Source organism: Vanessa tameamea, chromosome 2, assembly GCF_037043105.1.
Source record: "Vanessa tameamea isolate UH-Manoa-2023 chromosome 2, ilVanTame1 primary haplotype, whole genome shotgun sequence".
Lineage (NCBI taxonomy): Eukaryota > Metazoa > Arthropoda > Insecta > Lepidoptera > Nymphalidae > Vanessa > Vanessa tameamea.
In genome coordinates, this window is record NC_087310.1 from 139,710 (window position 1) to 158,713 (window position 19,004).

At 37.4% G+C, this 19,004-nt stretch overlaps 1 protein-coding gene across 1 annotated transcript in view; it reads right to left on the bottom strand.

The window, feature by feature from the left end:
• Window positions 1–19,004, bottom strand: part of LOC113398184 (zwei Ig domain protein zig-8-like) — a 379,966-nt gene that overhangs the window by 30,244 nt on the left and 330,718 nt on the right. Inside the window, exon 4 of the mRNA XM_064215469.1 lies at window positions 11,374–11,584. Within this exon, the coding sequence (XP_064071539.1) occupies window positions 11,374–11,584 (211 nt within the window). The remainder of the gene's footprint in view (window positions 1–11,373; window positions 11,585–19,004) is intronic.

The following is a 19,004-nucleotide window of genomic DNA, read 5'->3' on the forward strand; positions in this document are numbered from 1 at the left end:
TGTTCATAAAAACTGATGCCTCATATGAAACATACAGTATTTCAACGAACAAAATGTGAAATTCAATTCAATGCGCAAAGTCAACGTTTCGATCGGTCCATTTTTTAATCTGAAACTCAAAGGAAAAAAATTCTCGACTTCTCAATCTCCTGCGTGCAATTGCATATATGTATGTATGACTACCGACTAATGGCTCCCACCTTAGACTCATATCCGTTACGTCACGTGTTTGCTGCTGTAAGTGTATTACTCATGAGTATATGTTTTGGCGAATGTAAAAATAAAGTTGTAGTAAAGATACTGGGATATCATGTTTCCAAAAATCTCATCCATACTTAAGGGCAAACGTCACTTTGAGATTATTTTCTATATCTGCACGAGCCAGCACAGTAATATGTAAATTCGAATACATAGCGATATATTTATATGAGAGAGATGGGTGTAAACGACCGGGTGACGAATAATAGACGAGAACAGAATAAAAAGACATGCTGCCCCCCCCCCCCATAGTTTGGGGCGTGGGCAGGGAGGAGAAGAAGCGATACGTTTTGCGTTAGTTTTTAGATTCGGCAATCTCTGAGTTATCACAGAGAATACTCAGTCATTAAAAACTAAAGTTACTTTTATATTGTATATGCACGAAGGGTTAATAGTGGACGCGAGCCTATCTATGTAACTATTAAATCGTACGGCTTTACATTGTCTCCTAAAAGTTTCACCCCGCGTTCGTAACCTTTAACATACAAATAATACAAAGCGTTTCCTCGCCTGGAACAGTTTGCGAACACGCGTACTTCACTAACTTTATTATTTTAATTTGTGAAATCGTTTCAAAGTAAGTTAGTCGGCGTGGCGTCGCGGTAGGCGTACGCATAATGAACAAAACTCTATTTAACGGCCGACAGTATGAAACGAGCGAAATATTCACTTTAATATAAAATAGCTCGTGTTTGCGACTGCGCTGTACTAAGTTTATATATGCTGGAAGTTGAATACGTAGTCGTTCTGCATGAAATAATGAGTAAAAAGTGCTCAGCGGAGCGAGCAGTGCGCCGCTTGCCAGCGATACTCAGATGAGTATACCTAATAATAATAACATACTGATTTAATTGCAAACTTAGAAGCTGTGACGACGTGACTGTATGACTGTAGACGATATATACCGCATATGTTCCGATTAATGCAAAATTTATGACGATAATGTATTATATATAAATATTTAGATTGCAACAGGCTATATTTAATGTTTATATTATATTTAGGTAACCGTAACCGAACCATTTGTACCCGTCGCTAAAAGTGCATGACTGGTTAAAATATGATGAGATCCCCCTGAACAATTTCGTCCACTTCGATCATTTTTAATGAACAGGAGTTTTATCTGTAATGTTAAAAACATAGACGAGACAGTATCAAAATTTAAGCTTTAGGATTATATATTTTTTATTTTCAAAATAATGTATTCACATGCAATATAATTATGAGTCGGCATTAGAAGTCGGGATCCCGAAGACGACATGACAGGGACTAGGGGTTCTCAGTCTCCTGGGAATCGGGAGGATTCCCAGTAGCTAGATAGCAGTTAGAGGACCGCATAGGCGGGCCGACCGTTAGGGCGTCACGGTATTCCGGTATATCGGGACGCATTCGACGTCTTGGGCACTTTTGGAAGATTAAATGTTAAATTAAAGAGATTGTCTCTGTCAATTTATTAGAGTTGATTGGCATTTCCGATGAGTAAGAAGAAGAAGTACCTCACTAACGTGCCGTCGAGGGCTCATCTCATAGTTCTCTGGCTGAGCTTTTGTTTTTTACCGGTTATTTGAAACAACAAGTTTCAACAGTAATTGGAAAGTGGGTGTTTAATCGAAGTTAATCTTTTTCGCGGAGAAAAGACACGCCTGTGTTTTGGAAGGGTTGAACTGGATAAGATTGGCGTCACCCCAATCGGACACCCACTACAATGTCTCATTCACCCGTACAATCATGGACTCTCTCAAGGACCGTATTTTCTCTGGAGTAGCTCGCGAGTTGGACACGTACCTCTCAATTACGGTGCTGTCATTGGCGTAGCTATATATAATACCGGGTTTTAAAAGATCGTTTATGTGCAACAGAAACAAGGTCACAGAGAGAACAGATCCCTGAGGTACCCCAGCATTGATTGCCATTAGATCGGAAGAGCAGCCCTCCAAGACAACTCGAATCGACCGTTCCCTCAGGAAGTCACATATCCAGTCGCAGAGCTCAGTAGGTATGCCGTATGCTGAAACACCAACTGCGCAGATGGAAAGCGTCGATGGACCGAATCTGCAGCTTCACTTAGATGGTTAAAAAGCCTAGTCGTCTCCTGGTCCCCGCTATGCGAACGGTAGACACTGGCGTAAATTATTTGATCAAGGCCAGTATTCACAAGAACCCATAAAACAGAAAGGTCAGGAACCTCCAAGTTACGAAGACGCCGACAGCAGATCACGTCCCTGATGTATACGCACACGCCTGCATGGGCACGGAATTGGGTCTCCAGGATATACCTTGGATAGTGCAAGTATGTTGGATCGGACGGGTTACAGATCTGCGTCTCCGTTAGAAAGAGTAAGTGAGGTCTCTCAGTCTCGAGATGGTGATGGACATCATTGAGATTTGAGTGCAATCCTCGGATATTGGAGAAATGCACTTTAAGGGAGAGGAAGTGCAACCGCTGGTTAAACTTACTTTTCTTTTTGGTTCTTTTCATAGTTAGAGTGAGCGGGGACGCCCGAACCCCTCCGGGAGTCGCCATCGGGTCTTCTCCATCCGGTCGCCAACCGGCACGATGGAGTAACTCCGGGATTATGCGTGGCCGGTAGGGCAGCCTTTCACGTGGGGCTAGCACGCTAGTTGGGCCCCCTACGAACCACGGGCGGCTAGCGGAGCACCGTTTCTTCGGATCCCGCTGACCTCCAGGACAAGTGACCCAAGTATCGATAACTTGCGAGCCCAAACGGCTGTCTAATATAGCACAACCACCCAGACCAATCCCCATTTATGGGCATCCGGAACTCTCACTCACCTGACGGAACACAGCAGCATTAATATGCTGCTGTTTCACGACGGTATTCTGTGAGAGCGTGATAATTACCCGGTTCGAGTCTGGCCCTTTTGAGCTACTGGTGTTGGTGTAGCTTCGCTCTACTTCTTGCAAATGCCGTAAAGAGCCATATTGATCTATATTCAATGCACAATGTATTTAAGGTACTTAATTGGATAAGGAATAATGCTGTATTGCTTAAAATTGCGTCGTAAATAAGCCATTATTTTTGGTAAAAGGTAAAGGATAATTTTTTTTATTGTGGGTTACCCCTAAGAGAAAGACGCGGTCTTATTCGCGGTCTTATTCGTAGAACTTTTTAAGATGTACAATACTATAGTGCATTATTTTGATCTATCTCGTAGGGTTCAGTCTGCGTTTGCAAGGTAAGCGCACAAAATGTGTTTATTTACGATATCACATTAGAAACCTCTAAAATGATCAATGTTTCTCTATTATATTATGCATGTGTTTTACATATTAACCTTTCATTTTGAATCACTCTATATATTATTAATTTATTATATGGTAAAACCGCATCAAAATCCATTGCGTAATTTTAAAGGTTTAAGCATACATAGAGACAGACAGACAGCGGGAAGCGACTTTGTTTTATAGTACATATGTAGTAATTACACTTATTCCCACGCAAAATGTATTTATTTTATAAGGCTTACTTATTTACTAGTTCATATAAGAAAGTCATATATGAAACACGTTAATAATAATTTTGTCTTGAAACAAGGATTAAAATTGTCCACGGCTTATAAATTCACATTTGGATAGATTCGACTGCCAAGGTAAACAAGCCAAACAATTTATTGTTACAGTATTCCAACCACTCGTATCGCAGTGAACGATTTTTTAAAAACGGGAGTTTCTGAAGTATTTATTGGAATTCGTTAGTGCAAAAGAAAAAAAATATCTATATTATTTACTCAAGCTAACAAACATATTATTCTCAATTAGAATAAGTAATGATTTGGAGAAAATGGCTCCGCAAACAATCTTTACTAAGGTTTTTATTCAATTGTAAAAGATAAAATTATTATTAACTTACAAGATAAACACAGGCTAACGCCGACTTTTCTGTAGGTCTTAAAATTTTCTAGTACATTGTTTTGTTTGACCCATACACACAACTCTAAAACACATTAGGTTTTTTAGAGTTGTTTCGTTTTCTTTTCAAGTATAATTAGATTACAATATTAGATAACATCAGATGAACTATTTCATTTCTGATATACATATAACATAATATATAAATAAGGGATTGGCAAATACGTGAATCACAAGTACGGTTGAACTGGTTTCCTAAACGCCTTACCGTGTCCCTTATACGATATACACATGGAAATGTACACGTCACTCTTAATCAAACACAAGTCAATATTAGTGTATTGAGTAAATAACGAAAGCAATTACCGATCTTGTTAGAAACGATTCCGAGTCGGCTGCCGGCAGTCGTTGAAATATTAAAACTAATTCTAATAGCTCCCAGCGCCTCGTTCCTCAGAGCATAAAATGTAACTAAAATGCTGTGAATCGTAATCTATTTTATGTAATACAGAAATGTGTTTAAATTTATCTACGTTTGATATTTAAAGTCATAATATCAGAAATTATACAATTTGCGATGTTTATGAGGCTCAGTATATAATTAAATTATATATTAAAAAGAAAGATTGTACATATTATTTTGGATTTGTACTTAATCGGACGTTTTGTATTCCTTTTCGGGCATCAACATTTCATGTGGTAAACGATGCCCCAGTAACCCTTAGCAGATATCCCTAATGACGGTGTAGAACCAAACTTTTAGTGTTTATGTTCCAACTACTGTGACTCTGTAACCTTTATCGCAGTCGCATAATATAAATATTACTTGACTGTATAAATAGACAACATTGTGTGTAGTGTTGTGTTGCGCACATCTCGGCTCAGTTTACCGGCGGCGCTACATCGAATGCGCTTACAAGCTATTTACCTGATTGAATTGAAACTTTGTTCAGTTGATGTTGGCAAGTATAGCATAATTGTTTACAAATTAATGAGGCTTCGTGACGGACGTCAGATATTAGCTAGGATTTATAAATTTTCGATTATCGTTTAATGTCGTGATGTTTGAGAGTACAACCTGATCAGCTCAGATCACACTCTCTGCATTTCTATTGAACATTTATTCTGCGATATAAAAGAAGTTTGCTCGTTATGATAAATGCACATTACCCACAGTAGATGAGCAACGTCTTTTCGAATGCGGTTCAAGGGTAACCTAAAAAATCACATGCTTGTTGTGATAAATTAAATTTCTTTGTTAATGCAACACTGGCTTCATAAAATTATCGTGTAGTTTTTCACATCCTTTGTTTTGATGTGTTGTGCGATAGTAAGTAGTTGAGGGGAAAGAAAGAATAAAGTGTTTAAAGCGGAATGTTTATCCATTCGCTTCACTGCGCGGGCGTATAGAACCGCTGCCGGCCGGAGCACGCTCTCGTGTTTCGCGCCCGCTTAATATTGTAATGGACGGATTCAATTAACAAGATCCACTCTCCAGAGCGGAATGTTTCCGATCGCGACGTATTGTGCCGCGTCGTGCCGCGTCGTGCCGTATTGTCGCTGTGAGCCGAATTATGTAAATATTCATACACTTCACGAGCTCCCGAAACGAATTCAGTCGAGTAACAAATACTCGCGAATAAATCGCTGCGTCCCTTTCATTGTTTATTTGATTAACATTCGGTAACGTTCTGCTTTCATGATTTAAAGGCTTTAAATGTTTTGCGTTAATTCTGTTGGAATTAATAAAACGGCTCTCGACGAGGCCAGAGCTTTGAATGTATCCATATGTCTTTACAGAGAAGTGTTTGTCAAATAGTGAAATAGCGACAACCATTTTAACATTTTAGAACAACAGACGACCTTAATCTTAGACTTTGAGCAGACCTGTCGGGTAGCGGATCAACTATTCTGTTGCTAAACAATACTACATACATTTTGTTGTATTGTAACGGTATTATGTAACTATAGTAATAATTCTTTATTTATCTAAGTTTCCGTAATTAGCAGTATACAATTTAACATCGAATGGATTGTAGTGTACAACCCGCGCAGTCGTACATAAGCTTACTTCGGGAACCAGTAAAACACTTTTTTACACTGATATTTTATTCTTCACGTATACATTATTATTTTTGAACTGAATACACAAACATTTCTCGAACATTGGTATACAACAATACCAAATGTTAGCGCGATTTAATTTTGGTACAATGACATCTATTATTTAAATAATAAAACATATTAGAAATGGCTTTTAACTAAATACTTTTTGCATAGCTCTGACGTATTTAAAAACTTACACCTAATGACACAAATCGAACTATAGCGATTGTACATGTAGGAATTAATTTGCATATAATAACAATTAAATTTATCAGATTAAAAGCCAATATTGATATAATTAAAAAATAATAAATGTTGAAAATGTTGTAAAATATCAAAGTCGGACTCGCGGGGTGATAGTATACGTTCTCTTGCTATTTCTATAGCCTACGAATTTAATTATTTTTAATGTAATGATAATATTTATTAACAGAAACATTAAAATGAATTTAAATTAGTTTTATTTTAATGTACGTCTTTTAAAATTTTTCCTTTTTATCACAATTCTTAATACATTTTGCCGTCACAGATTATAAATATAAACTCAAATAATATCGTAAATAATTCGCTTATAATCACTCACAACGACCACTTGATTTGTCACGCAATGCATTTCAATTTGTACTTTTCATTTTTTTATATTTTCGTGTCAACACCATGATAGAACATGAATTGAACTGGGTTCCGTAATTTAATTAATACCAATCAATCATTTTTTGGTACAGTGCACGCCTATTTAGACGTTACAATTATTTAGCTATTGTGTCTAGTGTACTGCCCACCAAATAATTCACATAAAAAAGTCTGCAAATATCTCACAGCTGTGATCCTTCTATCCTCTAAATATTCTCAACGATGCGTAATAACAGTGCAAATATTTACAGTCGATCCAATTGCTATAAATTGGCCCATTTGCCGGGCCTTCCGATTATAAATATAAAAAAAAAATATAAAAAAATACTGTATAGGTAATCAATTAAGTAATTAATCTAGTAGCATTTCTAAATGAATTTCGTCTCATTCATCTACATTAGTTGATTGCGAAAAGAGAAAAATGTTTATCCAAATCTAACTGAGAGTAATCACGAAAGCCCCAGCGATTAATTCATCGCGTGTATGACCTTTCCCTTGACTTCGTTAAACGGAATGTTCCGACGTAAACATTTGCTTATTACACTTAATTCAGTTGACAAAAAGCTTAGTCTTTTCCCGAAAGGTGGAAAAGAACCAATCGAGAGGCTTCGGGAGGGGATTTTTTGTGTTTAGACCCATGCATTAATATTACCAGTACCGAGGGGCCTAACCTCATAAACTGACCAACAAAAGTTTTCGCCAGCAATTATTAGCCAGCGGTAAAGTCTACCGAGCGTTTTTGTTGGTGAGTTCCACAGCGATGGCTCCGAATACAGGATATCGTGGGTAAAAGAATAATGTATACATTTAAAAAATCCTATTTTTATATCAACTTCCACGTTCTGTACGGCACAATCGATAAACTTGTGGATTTCTGTTCTAAATCATTTAAATCGTATTAGTTTTCATTTATTAGATTACATCGGGTATTGTTAGGAAAACAAATAGAACCTTAAACTCGTTACAAAATTATTTTAACTTTAGCAAAGTTTAATTTGTATTTGTTACTCACAAATTAACTTCAATCAAAATAAATTAATAAAGGATAAAATACAAACACGTTACCCCAGCGACTTACCCACGAGTGCGGGACGCGTGCTCTGCAAGGGATATTAACGTGTCTCCATAAATGTTTGTCAATAACATCGTGTCGTGGCGTTACATATTTAAATACGACTCATCCATTGGGTTGGTTAAAATTACATTTTATTATTAGCATTCCTGTTAGCACACAACAAAACAGATAAAACAAGAATATAAAACACACTCGAACACGCACACACGCACAGACCTCCATCAGAAAACATCCGCTGGTAGATCTCGTCGCAATCTGTGGGAAGCAGAACAGCTGCTTAGAAATCAACATCTCAAATGTAAAGTGATTTAATATTTTCTTTGACTCCGCTTCTGATAAAGCTACGTAGCGGATGTGAATAGAATGATGTGGTTCTAAAGGCGTCCACGGCCACGCCCCGACCTCACCATTCAGAATTTACGAGCTAGCATCACAAGGAAATTTATAACAGGTTTAACGCTACAAAAGCAATTAGCAATAAAAACGCATTGACCCGCATCGGTAAAAAGGAGGCGATTTGTTGGCACCTGCTCAAGTCTCCGCCGCGCGACGTGGAGACGGTCCCCGCAGTGACTACGCGCCACGCAGAAACTGTGAGTAATGACTTTACCTCCGAGTGAGCTGCGATGAGAGCTCGCAATCATCGAATAAGGGGAAAATAACTTTTGTTTCGAAATATATTTCCGTTCGGATGTTTTGATATCGGGAAACAATAAAGCCAGCATGCCTTTCGCCTCGTTACGAGGTATGCCAGAACGTATATACTCGTTTATTTAGACGAACACAATGATGAATTCGATAGTTGTCGTGATTCCGGCGCTTTTATCGGAGGATTTACAACAAATTGCTGTTTGGGCGCGCGATCCGCCCGATTAATTCAAAGCACGCCCATTCGCTTCAATAAATATGTTAAAATGTTTTGTGAGTTGTGACAATGGCTCGCTGCCGAATTCGCGTTGCGTGCTCGATTCGCTCCCTTTACGCGGTCATGAATAGAATTACTCAAATGAAATAGATGGCGCGGGAGTCACGAGCGCCGCTCACATTTATTAAAATGTTATGTAAGTATAATTAACATTTCGAGCATGTGTGTTTTTAGTTAATATTATATTTTTAATTCAACATATTTTAGTCACGTGTACTTAATCCAACATCTATAACTGAAATGTAACTCATAATTATGACTTTTTGATATTCCGTAATTTTAAAATAATTTATTTCTGTTATATAACGGGGTATTGTTCGCGCGACAACGCGCACACTGTAGCCGATGGGTGCGGCGCGGACAAGTCACGCGTCGCGTAGCCGAGTCCTTGCTTCGACCCAATAGTTAACGTAACTCTAGATCTCACGTGTCTCCTAACTGGAATATTCTATACAAAACTAAGAAGTAGCTCAAGTAATCCGAATTTTTCGAAAATATAAAGTCATTTTTTTTATTTGTATAAAATATCTATGAATGAACGATAACGATGTTGATAATAAACCGACGGTTCGATTTCTAATTTAGCAAAAGATAATGAGACTATTTCGCCCCAGAAAATAATTTTGGCAAAAATATAAAAAATAGCTTTCAACGAGCTAAGCTATTGCTTGTTGTCATCATCATCATCCTCCTGCCCTTATCCCAACTCTACTTGGGGTCGGCGCAGCATGTCTTCTTCTTCCATACTTCTCTGTCGGACGTCATCTCACTAGTAACATTCTTTCTAACCATATCGTCTTTCACACAATCCATCCATCGTTTCTTGGATCTTCCCCTACCTCTATATCCATCCACATCCATTTTCAAAACCTTTCTCACAACATGGTCCTCATTCCTCCGCATAACATGCCCATACCAAGACAGCCGGTTTCCGGATAGCTTCTCGGTTACCGGTGCCACTTTCAAACTTCCTCTTATGTACTCATTCCTTACTCTATCCATTCGCGTAACACCACACATTCCTCTCAGCATCCTCATCTCCGCCACATGCAATTGTCTTTCAGTCATCCCTTTTATAGCCCAACACTCTGATCCATATAGAACAGCAGGTCTGACCATGGTCTTATAGATCTTCCCCTTAAGTTTAAGGGAAATACGGGGGTCACAAATTGTTCCCGTAACCTGCCGACATTTCATCCACCCTGTGTTAATCCTATGCTTCACCGTTCGATCTATTTCGCCATCGCCTTGAATGAGTGAACCGAGATACCGGAAGTCGGAACAGACTGGAAGGGCCACGCCATCAAGCGCTATGGCTTCAGGACCGGAGAGACCGCCGAAATCACAGAACATGTATTCAGTCTTCGTTCTACTCATTTTCAAGCCAACATTCTCCAGTTTCTGTTGCCAATCCTCCAATCTGCTCTGGATCTCAGGTCCATCTTCACTAACCAGTACAATGTCGTCGGCAAAAAGCATGCACCAGGGTGCCTCCTCCTGTATGTCCGCCGTTAGAGCGTCCATAATTAGCAGGAAGAGGTAAGGACTTAGAGCCGACCCTTGGTGCAACCCTACAGCCACACTGAACTGGTCGGTGTTGCCGGCAGACGATCGTACGTAGGTACAGGATCCCCTGTACATAGCACGGACTAACTCCACATACTTCCCAGGCAAACCTTTCTCTTTCAATGCCCACCATAACACTTCACGAGGCACCCTATCATAGGCTTTCTCAAGATCAATGAACACCATGTGCAGGTTCTTGTGAGCACGTCTGTACTTCTCGCACAATTGGCGGAGTGCAAAAATAGCGTCCATTGTCCCTCGACCTGACATAAACCCCAACTGATTTTGGGTAATTTCACTCTCTTCTCGCAATCTTCTCTCTATTACCTTCTCCCATACTTTCATAGTATGTGACATGAACTTTATCCCTCTATAGTTGTTGCAATCCTGTACATCCCCTTTATTTTTGAAGATGGGCACTAGCGAACTATTGCACCATTCTTGAGGGATGGTTTCTTCATGCAACAACTTATTGAAGAATAAAGTCAACCACATACATCCGTCAGTCTTTAACACTTTCCATACTTCAACTGGTATGTCATCTGGACCCAAAGCCTTCCCATTTTTCATGCTTTTGACTGCTGTAATTATCTCTTCCATGCTTATTTCTCTTACTAATCCCTTATTTACTTGTGCCTCTTGGAGAATACCATTCCAGTCATTCTCTTTATTCATAAGCCTTTCAAAATAAATCTTCCATCGCTCTTTTATTTCCTCATCTCTACATAACACCTTACCCGCCTCATCTTTCATGCATTTGATATGTGTTATATCTCTCGATCGTCTTTCTCTCTCTTTCGTAATTCGGTAGAGTTCCTTCTATTGCTTGTTGTATGTAGGTAATAAATATGTTACTTTGTAATACATAACTACAATGCATACAAATTCGTCAATAAAGAATTGTGCCAACTACTTGAAAATGTCGGCCAAAGAACTCACCAACAACGTGCAGCGTGACGAAGAAGGACCGGACCGGCTGCGTGGAGACCTGGCACTCGTAGACGCCGGCGTCCCGTTGCTGCGCCCATTTGATCTGCAGCGTCCAGTCGTCCGTCTGCGGCGAGTGCGTCGCCTGGAAGCGCTGGTCCGATGTGTACGTGTAGCCGCCCACCGTCAGTATGTGCAGGTCGCGGTGACGTATCCATGATACCTGCCAAGATAACGTCACATTGCAATATCACATTCAATACAAACATTCATTGGATATAGTTCGTCCACGAAGCTACCGCTACTTTGAATTAACGATTTTTTTCGGGTATTGTAAGTGACATAATCAGCATAAGGATCCGTGGATTTTTTTCTGAAGTTATAAGTTGAGCAAAATATGATTTTCTCCAGATTTTACTCCAGATTTTACAATTCAAGAGCTCAACAGGTAAAGTATTTGCAATGATACGAATATCGCACTCGTACGTATGCTTCCGGACATATTATTTTCTTGAGTATTTAATCTCATCAAAATATTGTAGATTATACATGTAGATTTCAATTGATTGTTAAAATTTTTAATAAGTTTCATTTAAATTGACTCTGGCCTTACTAAAGAAATTCAATATAGTATCAAAAATATACGATAAAAAGTTTTATGTTTAAAGAAAAAAATGAAATGAAAAATCTTCCGCCATATTTATAATAATCTTTTATCAAATAAATTGAATATGTATTATATTCAATTTATTCGATAAAAGATTAGCCCGCAACAAATATCAGCAATTTTTTCGCCCAATTCAATATCGTATTAAGCAAATTGTGGTTCAAAGCTACAAAGGTTCCATCTCTGAATGAAGAATATTCGGCAGTAACGCTTTGAATGTATTCGAGGGTTTTCTTCGTCCACCGATCAAGGGTTGCTCACCGACCGGATGCTTGAAACTCTAAAGCGAATCAAGTGATCTATTCCTACTTAATGATGGGATGTGATTTGTCAGTACTATTAAAAGACTAATATTACGAGATTACAATTTTAATGGCACGCTTTGGTTATCTTTTTATTTTTGATTTTCATGTCTCTGAATCGACCCAGATTTTGTGAGCCAGTTGTCTTCATACAATAATAAAAAAATATAATAGCACGTAGTAATATTTCACATTGTATGTACAATTTTACATTTTAGTATAAAAATGCTACACGACACAATTTATACTTATTCTAAAGTGAGTGTACATTTATGAACCAACATGACCCGCTCGTGGACTGTCCAAAGTATTTTCATAGCAAACTTCCAGGCGTGTGGTAAAGAAAGGAACCAACCGCAAACCAACAGCCTTTGAGTTGCCAATATGTTTTATTTGTTTCAAAAGGACCTTTTGTTGGGGTTTTTTAATTACATTTTTGTGTCTTAATTTTCCTCAGGCTTTACAGCTTCATAAATGACGGTTCAATAATCGTGCTAAGAAAAGAAGTCAATTCAAAATCTAAAGTTCACTCAGAGAGTATGAGGACGAAGTTACATTTTAAACTTAAAGGCCTTTGGGCCAGATGAAACACCGAGAAAGGCGGATCGTTTCGAGATTTTCCAAGCAGTTTCTCAGCTACCCGGAGCACATCCTAATCCCGAGTTTAAGCATATTTTGGCTTTGAATATGATAAATCGCTTTACAAATTAATTTAAATTTTACATTAATAGATAACATAAGACACGTCACTTTTTAAAATCCTCTCATCAGTGGGTCTGCAAGAGATTGCTGGAACTAATAAGACCGCCTTTGCATACCTTTTGGTCTGTACCTTCATTTTATTTTTTTTTGTTCTGTTTTTCTATTCTATTCTATGTACATACTTTGTTTATTATTTATGTGTATAATTTTTAGTTGAAAGGCTTTTGGTGGTTTCTCCCGCGTGGTAACCTCCGTCTATATACATTGGAACAATCACAACAGTATCGAAATACTAACCTTTACCAATAGGGTATTCAACTATGTTTGAAAAAGTACTTCAAAATGTTAATTTTCCCAATAAAAAGCCACAAAAAAATATACTTCGGCAAAATAAACACGTTTTCTTGCCATCAAATTAAATTAAACTTTAAACCCTCTTTTATTCCCGCAACAACGCTTTCAGTCATTTTGGTGACGTCATACTGATAAAAAAATCTGTTGTGTATGTACGACTGGCATTCGTTCAACGTTAACAGCTATAAATATTTGGTGTTTTTTGGGATAACAATGAATTACAATCACTATCGTTGGAGTGTAACGTGCAAAGACTAGCATTAAAGCTCCAGCAAAGTTGTTTATCCACGTGCCTGATGATGTTGAAATGACAGTTTTCGCCTATCTAACGTCACACCATGGCGGCTCGCGTTTTAGGTCACGTGATATACAAACTAAAAATTACGACTTTTAATTTCAATATAATAAATGAATAATGCGCTTTTATGACTCAAAATCAAAATATTTAATTACTACACATACTTTATTTTTTATCAAATTTAATAATTTATTTTTCACTACCAAAAATACCCTATTATAGTAACTTTTGTTGTTAGCGATATAAGTTTTAGTAATTAATTCTTGTATGACATCATACGAGTGTATATATGTTTAAAGAACAGATTTGGTGCTTGATTGTATACTATTCATTGCGACTTTTTTTACGCTATAGGTGGTAAACGAGCCGGACGACTTGATGGAAATGATTGTGATGGTGGGCGGTCACCACGGATATCTGCCACACCGAGGGGCTTGTAGGTGCCTTTAAGAAATGAGTGCGTGTGATCAACTCAAGTATACCTACAGCGTGGTGATTAATAATTACGTTAAGTGAAGGAACAAAAATAGTAAATAAAACATTTTTTTTAATTGTTACTTAGTAAAGAGATCATCAGATATCGCTCATCGTATAATATAGTCATAAGATTAAGGAATACAAGGTGACAACATTTGCGTAATTCTCTGAACAAACAAACTCCTATAATGAAGCGTACACAAGGCTCGCTTGCAATATGTTAAGTTTGAACGAAGTTCCCAGTCAGCGCTGAGCGATAACAACCGCTGATAAACGAAAATCTGGACTAGGAAATATCATTAAAACTTCCGAACTTCGCCTCGATTTCAATCAAGCAAGTAAATGTGTTCAGATTGCGAGTTGGAATCAACCCTCGAACATGAAACATACCAAACACGTGTTTATTAAATTTCTGATTGGCGATTCGTAATGTGGCCTTAGAGCGGAAACATTATTATAAACACGGAAATTCAACGTTAAACTGTAAATTATATTACAGCAACTTGTAACATCAGTTCACCCACAGATGTACGCCCACAGAAACACGCCCACGCACACATATAATACGTCTATATGAAAGTGTTTGACGTGTTTGTGCGTAAATCTTTATCCAAATGGCATATAACGATAACATTGGCCCGAAAAGAAATATATCGTAGGGCGGTCGCACTGTATCGCTGTATCGCGTCATGCGGAACATTTGACCAACTGGATTAGATTGAGTAAAGCTTGTAACAGAGTTATTATAGGCTATTCAGACTCGGAAAACGTAAACGTCTTCATAATAAAACTAAAATACACGGAGATCAAGAGACAGGAATGTTCGATTAAAATTTACGTTTATTAAAGGATAATATTGTATGTATTCTCCAGAAGAACATACGAGTGCATCAAACTAAGTGCCAATATACTTTCTCGCCGATAACTTTTAGTTGACGCCACAATTGGACGGTTCTATTTGTAAAAACGACGATTTAAAAGTTATCAAGAGAAAACTTAAATAAAGATGATTTATATTTCAATTTTAATACATAAGCACGAGTTGAATATTTATTTTCAACAACAGTAATAATAAAATGTTAAATTTCAACGCTGACTCGACGCGCAGATTACTAAAATAGCACGACGCTGGCAACACGAGGCTCTGAAATAACATTCCAGCGAGCGCCGGCCGCCTCCGCCATCTAGATGCTGCAGCCAATATACAAGCTAATATCTTAACACTACTGCTTAAAGTGACTAAAGTGTAAGGAATGGGAATCATAATCATTAAGGTATCAATTTAAAGAAATCAAGATACTAACTGTTGCTTCTCAATATATATTTATGTACGGAAAAATATTAATGATTTTATGAGAAAATGTACTCATAGCATTGGTACAAGGAACAAACACAAATTTGTTACTCCTGTTACTCGACTGTATAGAGTCAGTAACTATTTTTTGGGGCAATGTATACGTTTCTACAACAGGATCCCAGAAAGCGTTCAAAATGCCTCAAATTAAAAAAAAAAGTTAAGGATCGCTTGTGTGCGAAAGGTTATTATACAATTAGTGAGTTTATGTTTGCTGTTGCTATTCATATTCAATATATGTATTTAATAAATTTGACAAAAAAAGACCCGCTGAGTTTATTTCGCCGGTTCTTCTCAGGTCAGGGTATTTTCTTTTCAGAACCGGTGGTAGTGTTTCGTTTGGCTATCAACAAGTAAGTGTCATGCTTACTTAATATGGAATAAATTAATTTGAGTTTGAGTTTTTGAATCATAATCAAAATATTTACTCGAGTAGGCTCAAACGGGCCCCTTCAAATCCTCACGTGACAGGATTAAATAGAATCTGAATGTAAATTCTAAAGAGAAAAACTACCAATAAACTGGTAGTTACTCTTTTTTTCAAATGAAATTACATCGTATTCACAGATTTTTATAGGTGTAGCCTAATATGAATCGAATACTTATCAAACATCTCTATAACCTTGTATTGCGCAAATTCTAATTGTTAAAACAATATATAAATAAATTAAAATCTATAGTTATAATTCACGAATACGTTGACTTAGGCGATTATATTCTTAAAATATAATTTACTGCTAAGCCGTCGGTCTTTGCTTTGATTTTATGATTTCCTAGTATATAAAGCCTTTGGTGTATACTCGTAATAAAACTGTTTTTTGAATGGTAAGTACATAAATTCGAGCGTAAAATTTTGCCATTTGTCACCGTATATAATATTGAACCTTTTAAAAATAGTAATTAAGATATAATGATACGACACGATGCAACCATCGCCATACTGTACGCGACACACGAAGTGACCAGTGAGTGTTAGCATCGTGTGTCAGCTGATTGCTACATCTGAAAATAACATCAATCAGAATCGATATACGCTTGACATTGTCAACACATTATATATTTATCTTGAATAGGAATTTGTAAATAATAAACCTACCTTTCTTATAATCTATATGATTTTTATGAAAATACACATAAGTTACGACACGAAAAACGAAACGAAATTGATATAAATTTACAAAATAAATTTTGTTTGCGTAATATCTACAGAATTTTCACTAATGATAAAAACAAATATCTGGTCTTGAGGCAAGGGATTGACTTTGTGAAATCGTAATTCATTCGGGGATCGAATATTGAGCAAAAAGAGCTCACGTGAGGGCTCAGTGAAACGAATGTCCTTTTGGTGTCTCCTGAGAGAACGCACCTCGGCTCAAGGCAATATCGTATTAGTGGAGACGCCTTGCGGAGCGCGTGCGATCGTCACGTCGTGTCCACCGGCGAAGACGCTGTGAGCGTGGTGTATGGATTGCTTCCGTCTCTGCTACGGGAGCGTTCGCCGTAGCATTCCTATCGTCTTTGGCATGACAATAGTGTACATGACTAACTGCACCACTTCTATTTCTCACTTTCTTTTTCAACAATAAATTACTCGTAAGAATGAAATGTCAATGATATAATATAATATATATGTGGAGTGGTAGTCCGTTACGTATCCGTTACAACAACACGAAGTTAACTCTTAGTCAGTGATCATTAATGGCTCTATGTTAATAGAACGAGGACTCAGTAGGAATATTTATATATATTTAAATAATAAATATCCTGAAAGCGCTTTTTTGATATCTTTCATCCGGGTGTAAAGCTGTGAGATATGTCGAAATGTCGGCTAAACGTAAACAAATTGGTTGCTCTCTCAAACTTTACTCGGAATGTGATGTTTATTTAAGAGCCCGGTGGCTCTTTCAGTAGCAGATTCTTTCCACTATATTCATTTATATTAAACAAAATAATGAGAAAAAAAAACAAGTTCGCTGATCGGCAGAATTCCGCTCATTCTGCGATCCACGCTTGAGAGTCATCAATCAAATAGTTCTCTTCCTGAATCCCGGCGGGAATACAAAAACTATAACCTCTCAATAACCGTCTGTCATAATAATCTGCACGTTCGTCTTTGTGTTACTGAAACGAGCTACATAAATCTTGTAAAAGTGTAATAAAGTCCATGCAGTCGCTAGTATTAGTTGGTCTTGAAACAATTTCCGAATAGAGCCTCGGAAGGACACTGCTAATAAATACTTTACTTTGGCTTCATTACTGCTAAGATCTTCTAGCGGGCAAATAATTTAAAAAGACCGTGAGAAATGGAAGAAATAAAAATAAATTGAATTATATTACGTTTATACGGAGGTGGCTCGGTAGATAGAATGCGTGGATCTTATTTAAAGATTGCGAGTTTAAATTCGACGACCAGATTTTAAAAGTGCTGAATGTGTATTTATTATTAATCCTGGGTTCCGCGGTAAATCGTAAGGAAACCTGCATGTATCAGATGTGTTTCCAGCAACACGCACTGGAGTAATATTAGTGAAATGAGTAAAAAAACTTTACCTTAGATGGTAAACAAATTGCCTTTGCTTAGCATCGAAATATTTACGGAGTGTCACTACTTCTATATTCATAAATTATTTTTCCTTTTTAATTTATTTTAGAAAGAAAAACGCGCAAATGTGTCGTCTGATGGTAAGTAGTCACTCCTACCCATAATATATATAAAATGGTCGTGTGAAAATACGGTCGTTACGTACACCGAATATGCGCTCCCTACAAAGTGACCTAAGATGACATTCTCCTTGTGCCTGTAATTAAACTAAGTCATTTCATACCTAAACTACAGAGTATTACCATTTAACTGTTAGTACTAGAGTGGTACCGAGAGCAACTGCAGTAGCTTACCACCAGTAAACAAAATCGTTACAAAAACCTTATAGTATAGTCTGTCTGACCGTTTCAATGCCTATTGTATTAACGATTAATCAATTGCCAAATTTGTGTTTAAGTAAGTATATTCACACGGAGTAAGGAAGTTAAATAAGTTAGAAAGTTGGCAGACGGTGGCGAATCTTTTAAAATATATTAGAGAACTTCATACCGCAGTAAATAATGGCGGTTCTCTCGACGAACCAGAAACTCCTACAAATGAAAAATAAGTAGAAGTCAGGGGGAGAAAAATGCGGTTAATTTGGTTAACAAATTTGAAAATAAGGCAAATGTACGAGTGTATTAGGACGAGCAATATAATGAGATCGCACGCTTGCAGCGGCGACTCGTACGTTCGCCTGAAGCGACTTGGTAGTAACGATCGGGCTTAACCTTTGCATCTGTCACGTCTGTTTGATGAAACGACTCTATTGTTTTTATGACATTTTTATATTTAAATTTAATAAAAGGATTGAAACCGAGTTTGAACTTGATTTTGGATCGAGAACAAAAGTGTCGTAAGTTGACAAAATAGCGAGTAGTTGTTATGTAATAAATATATGCGATAAT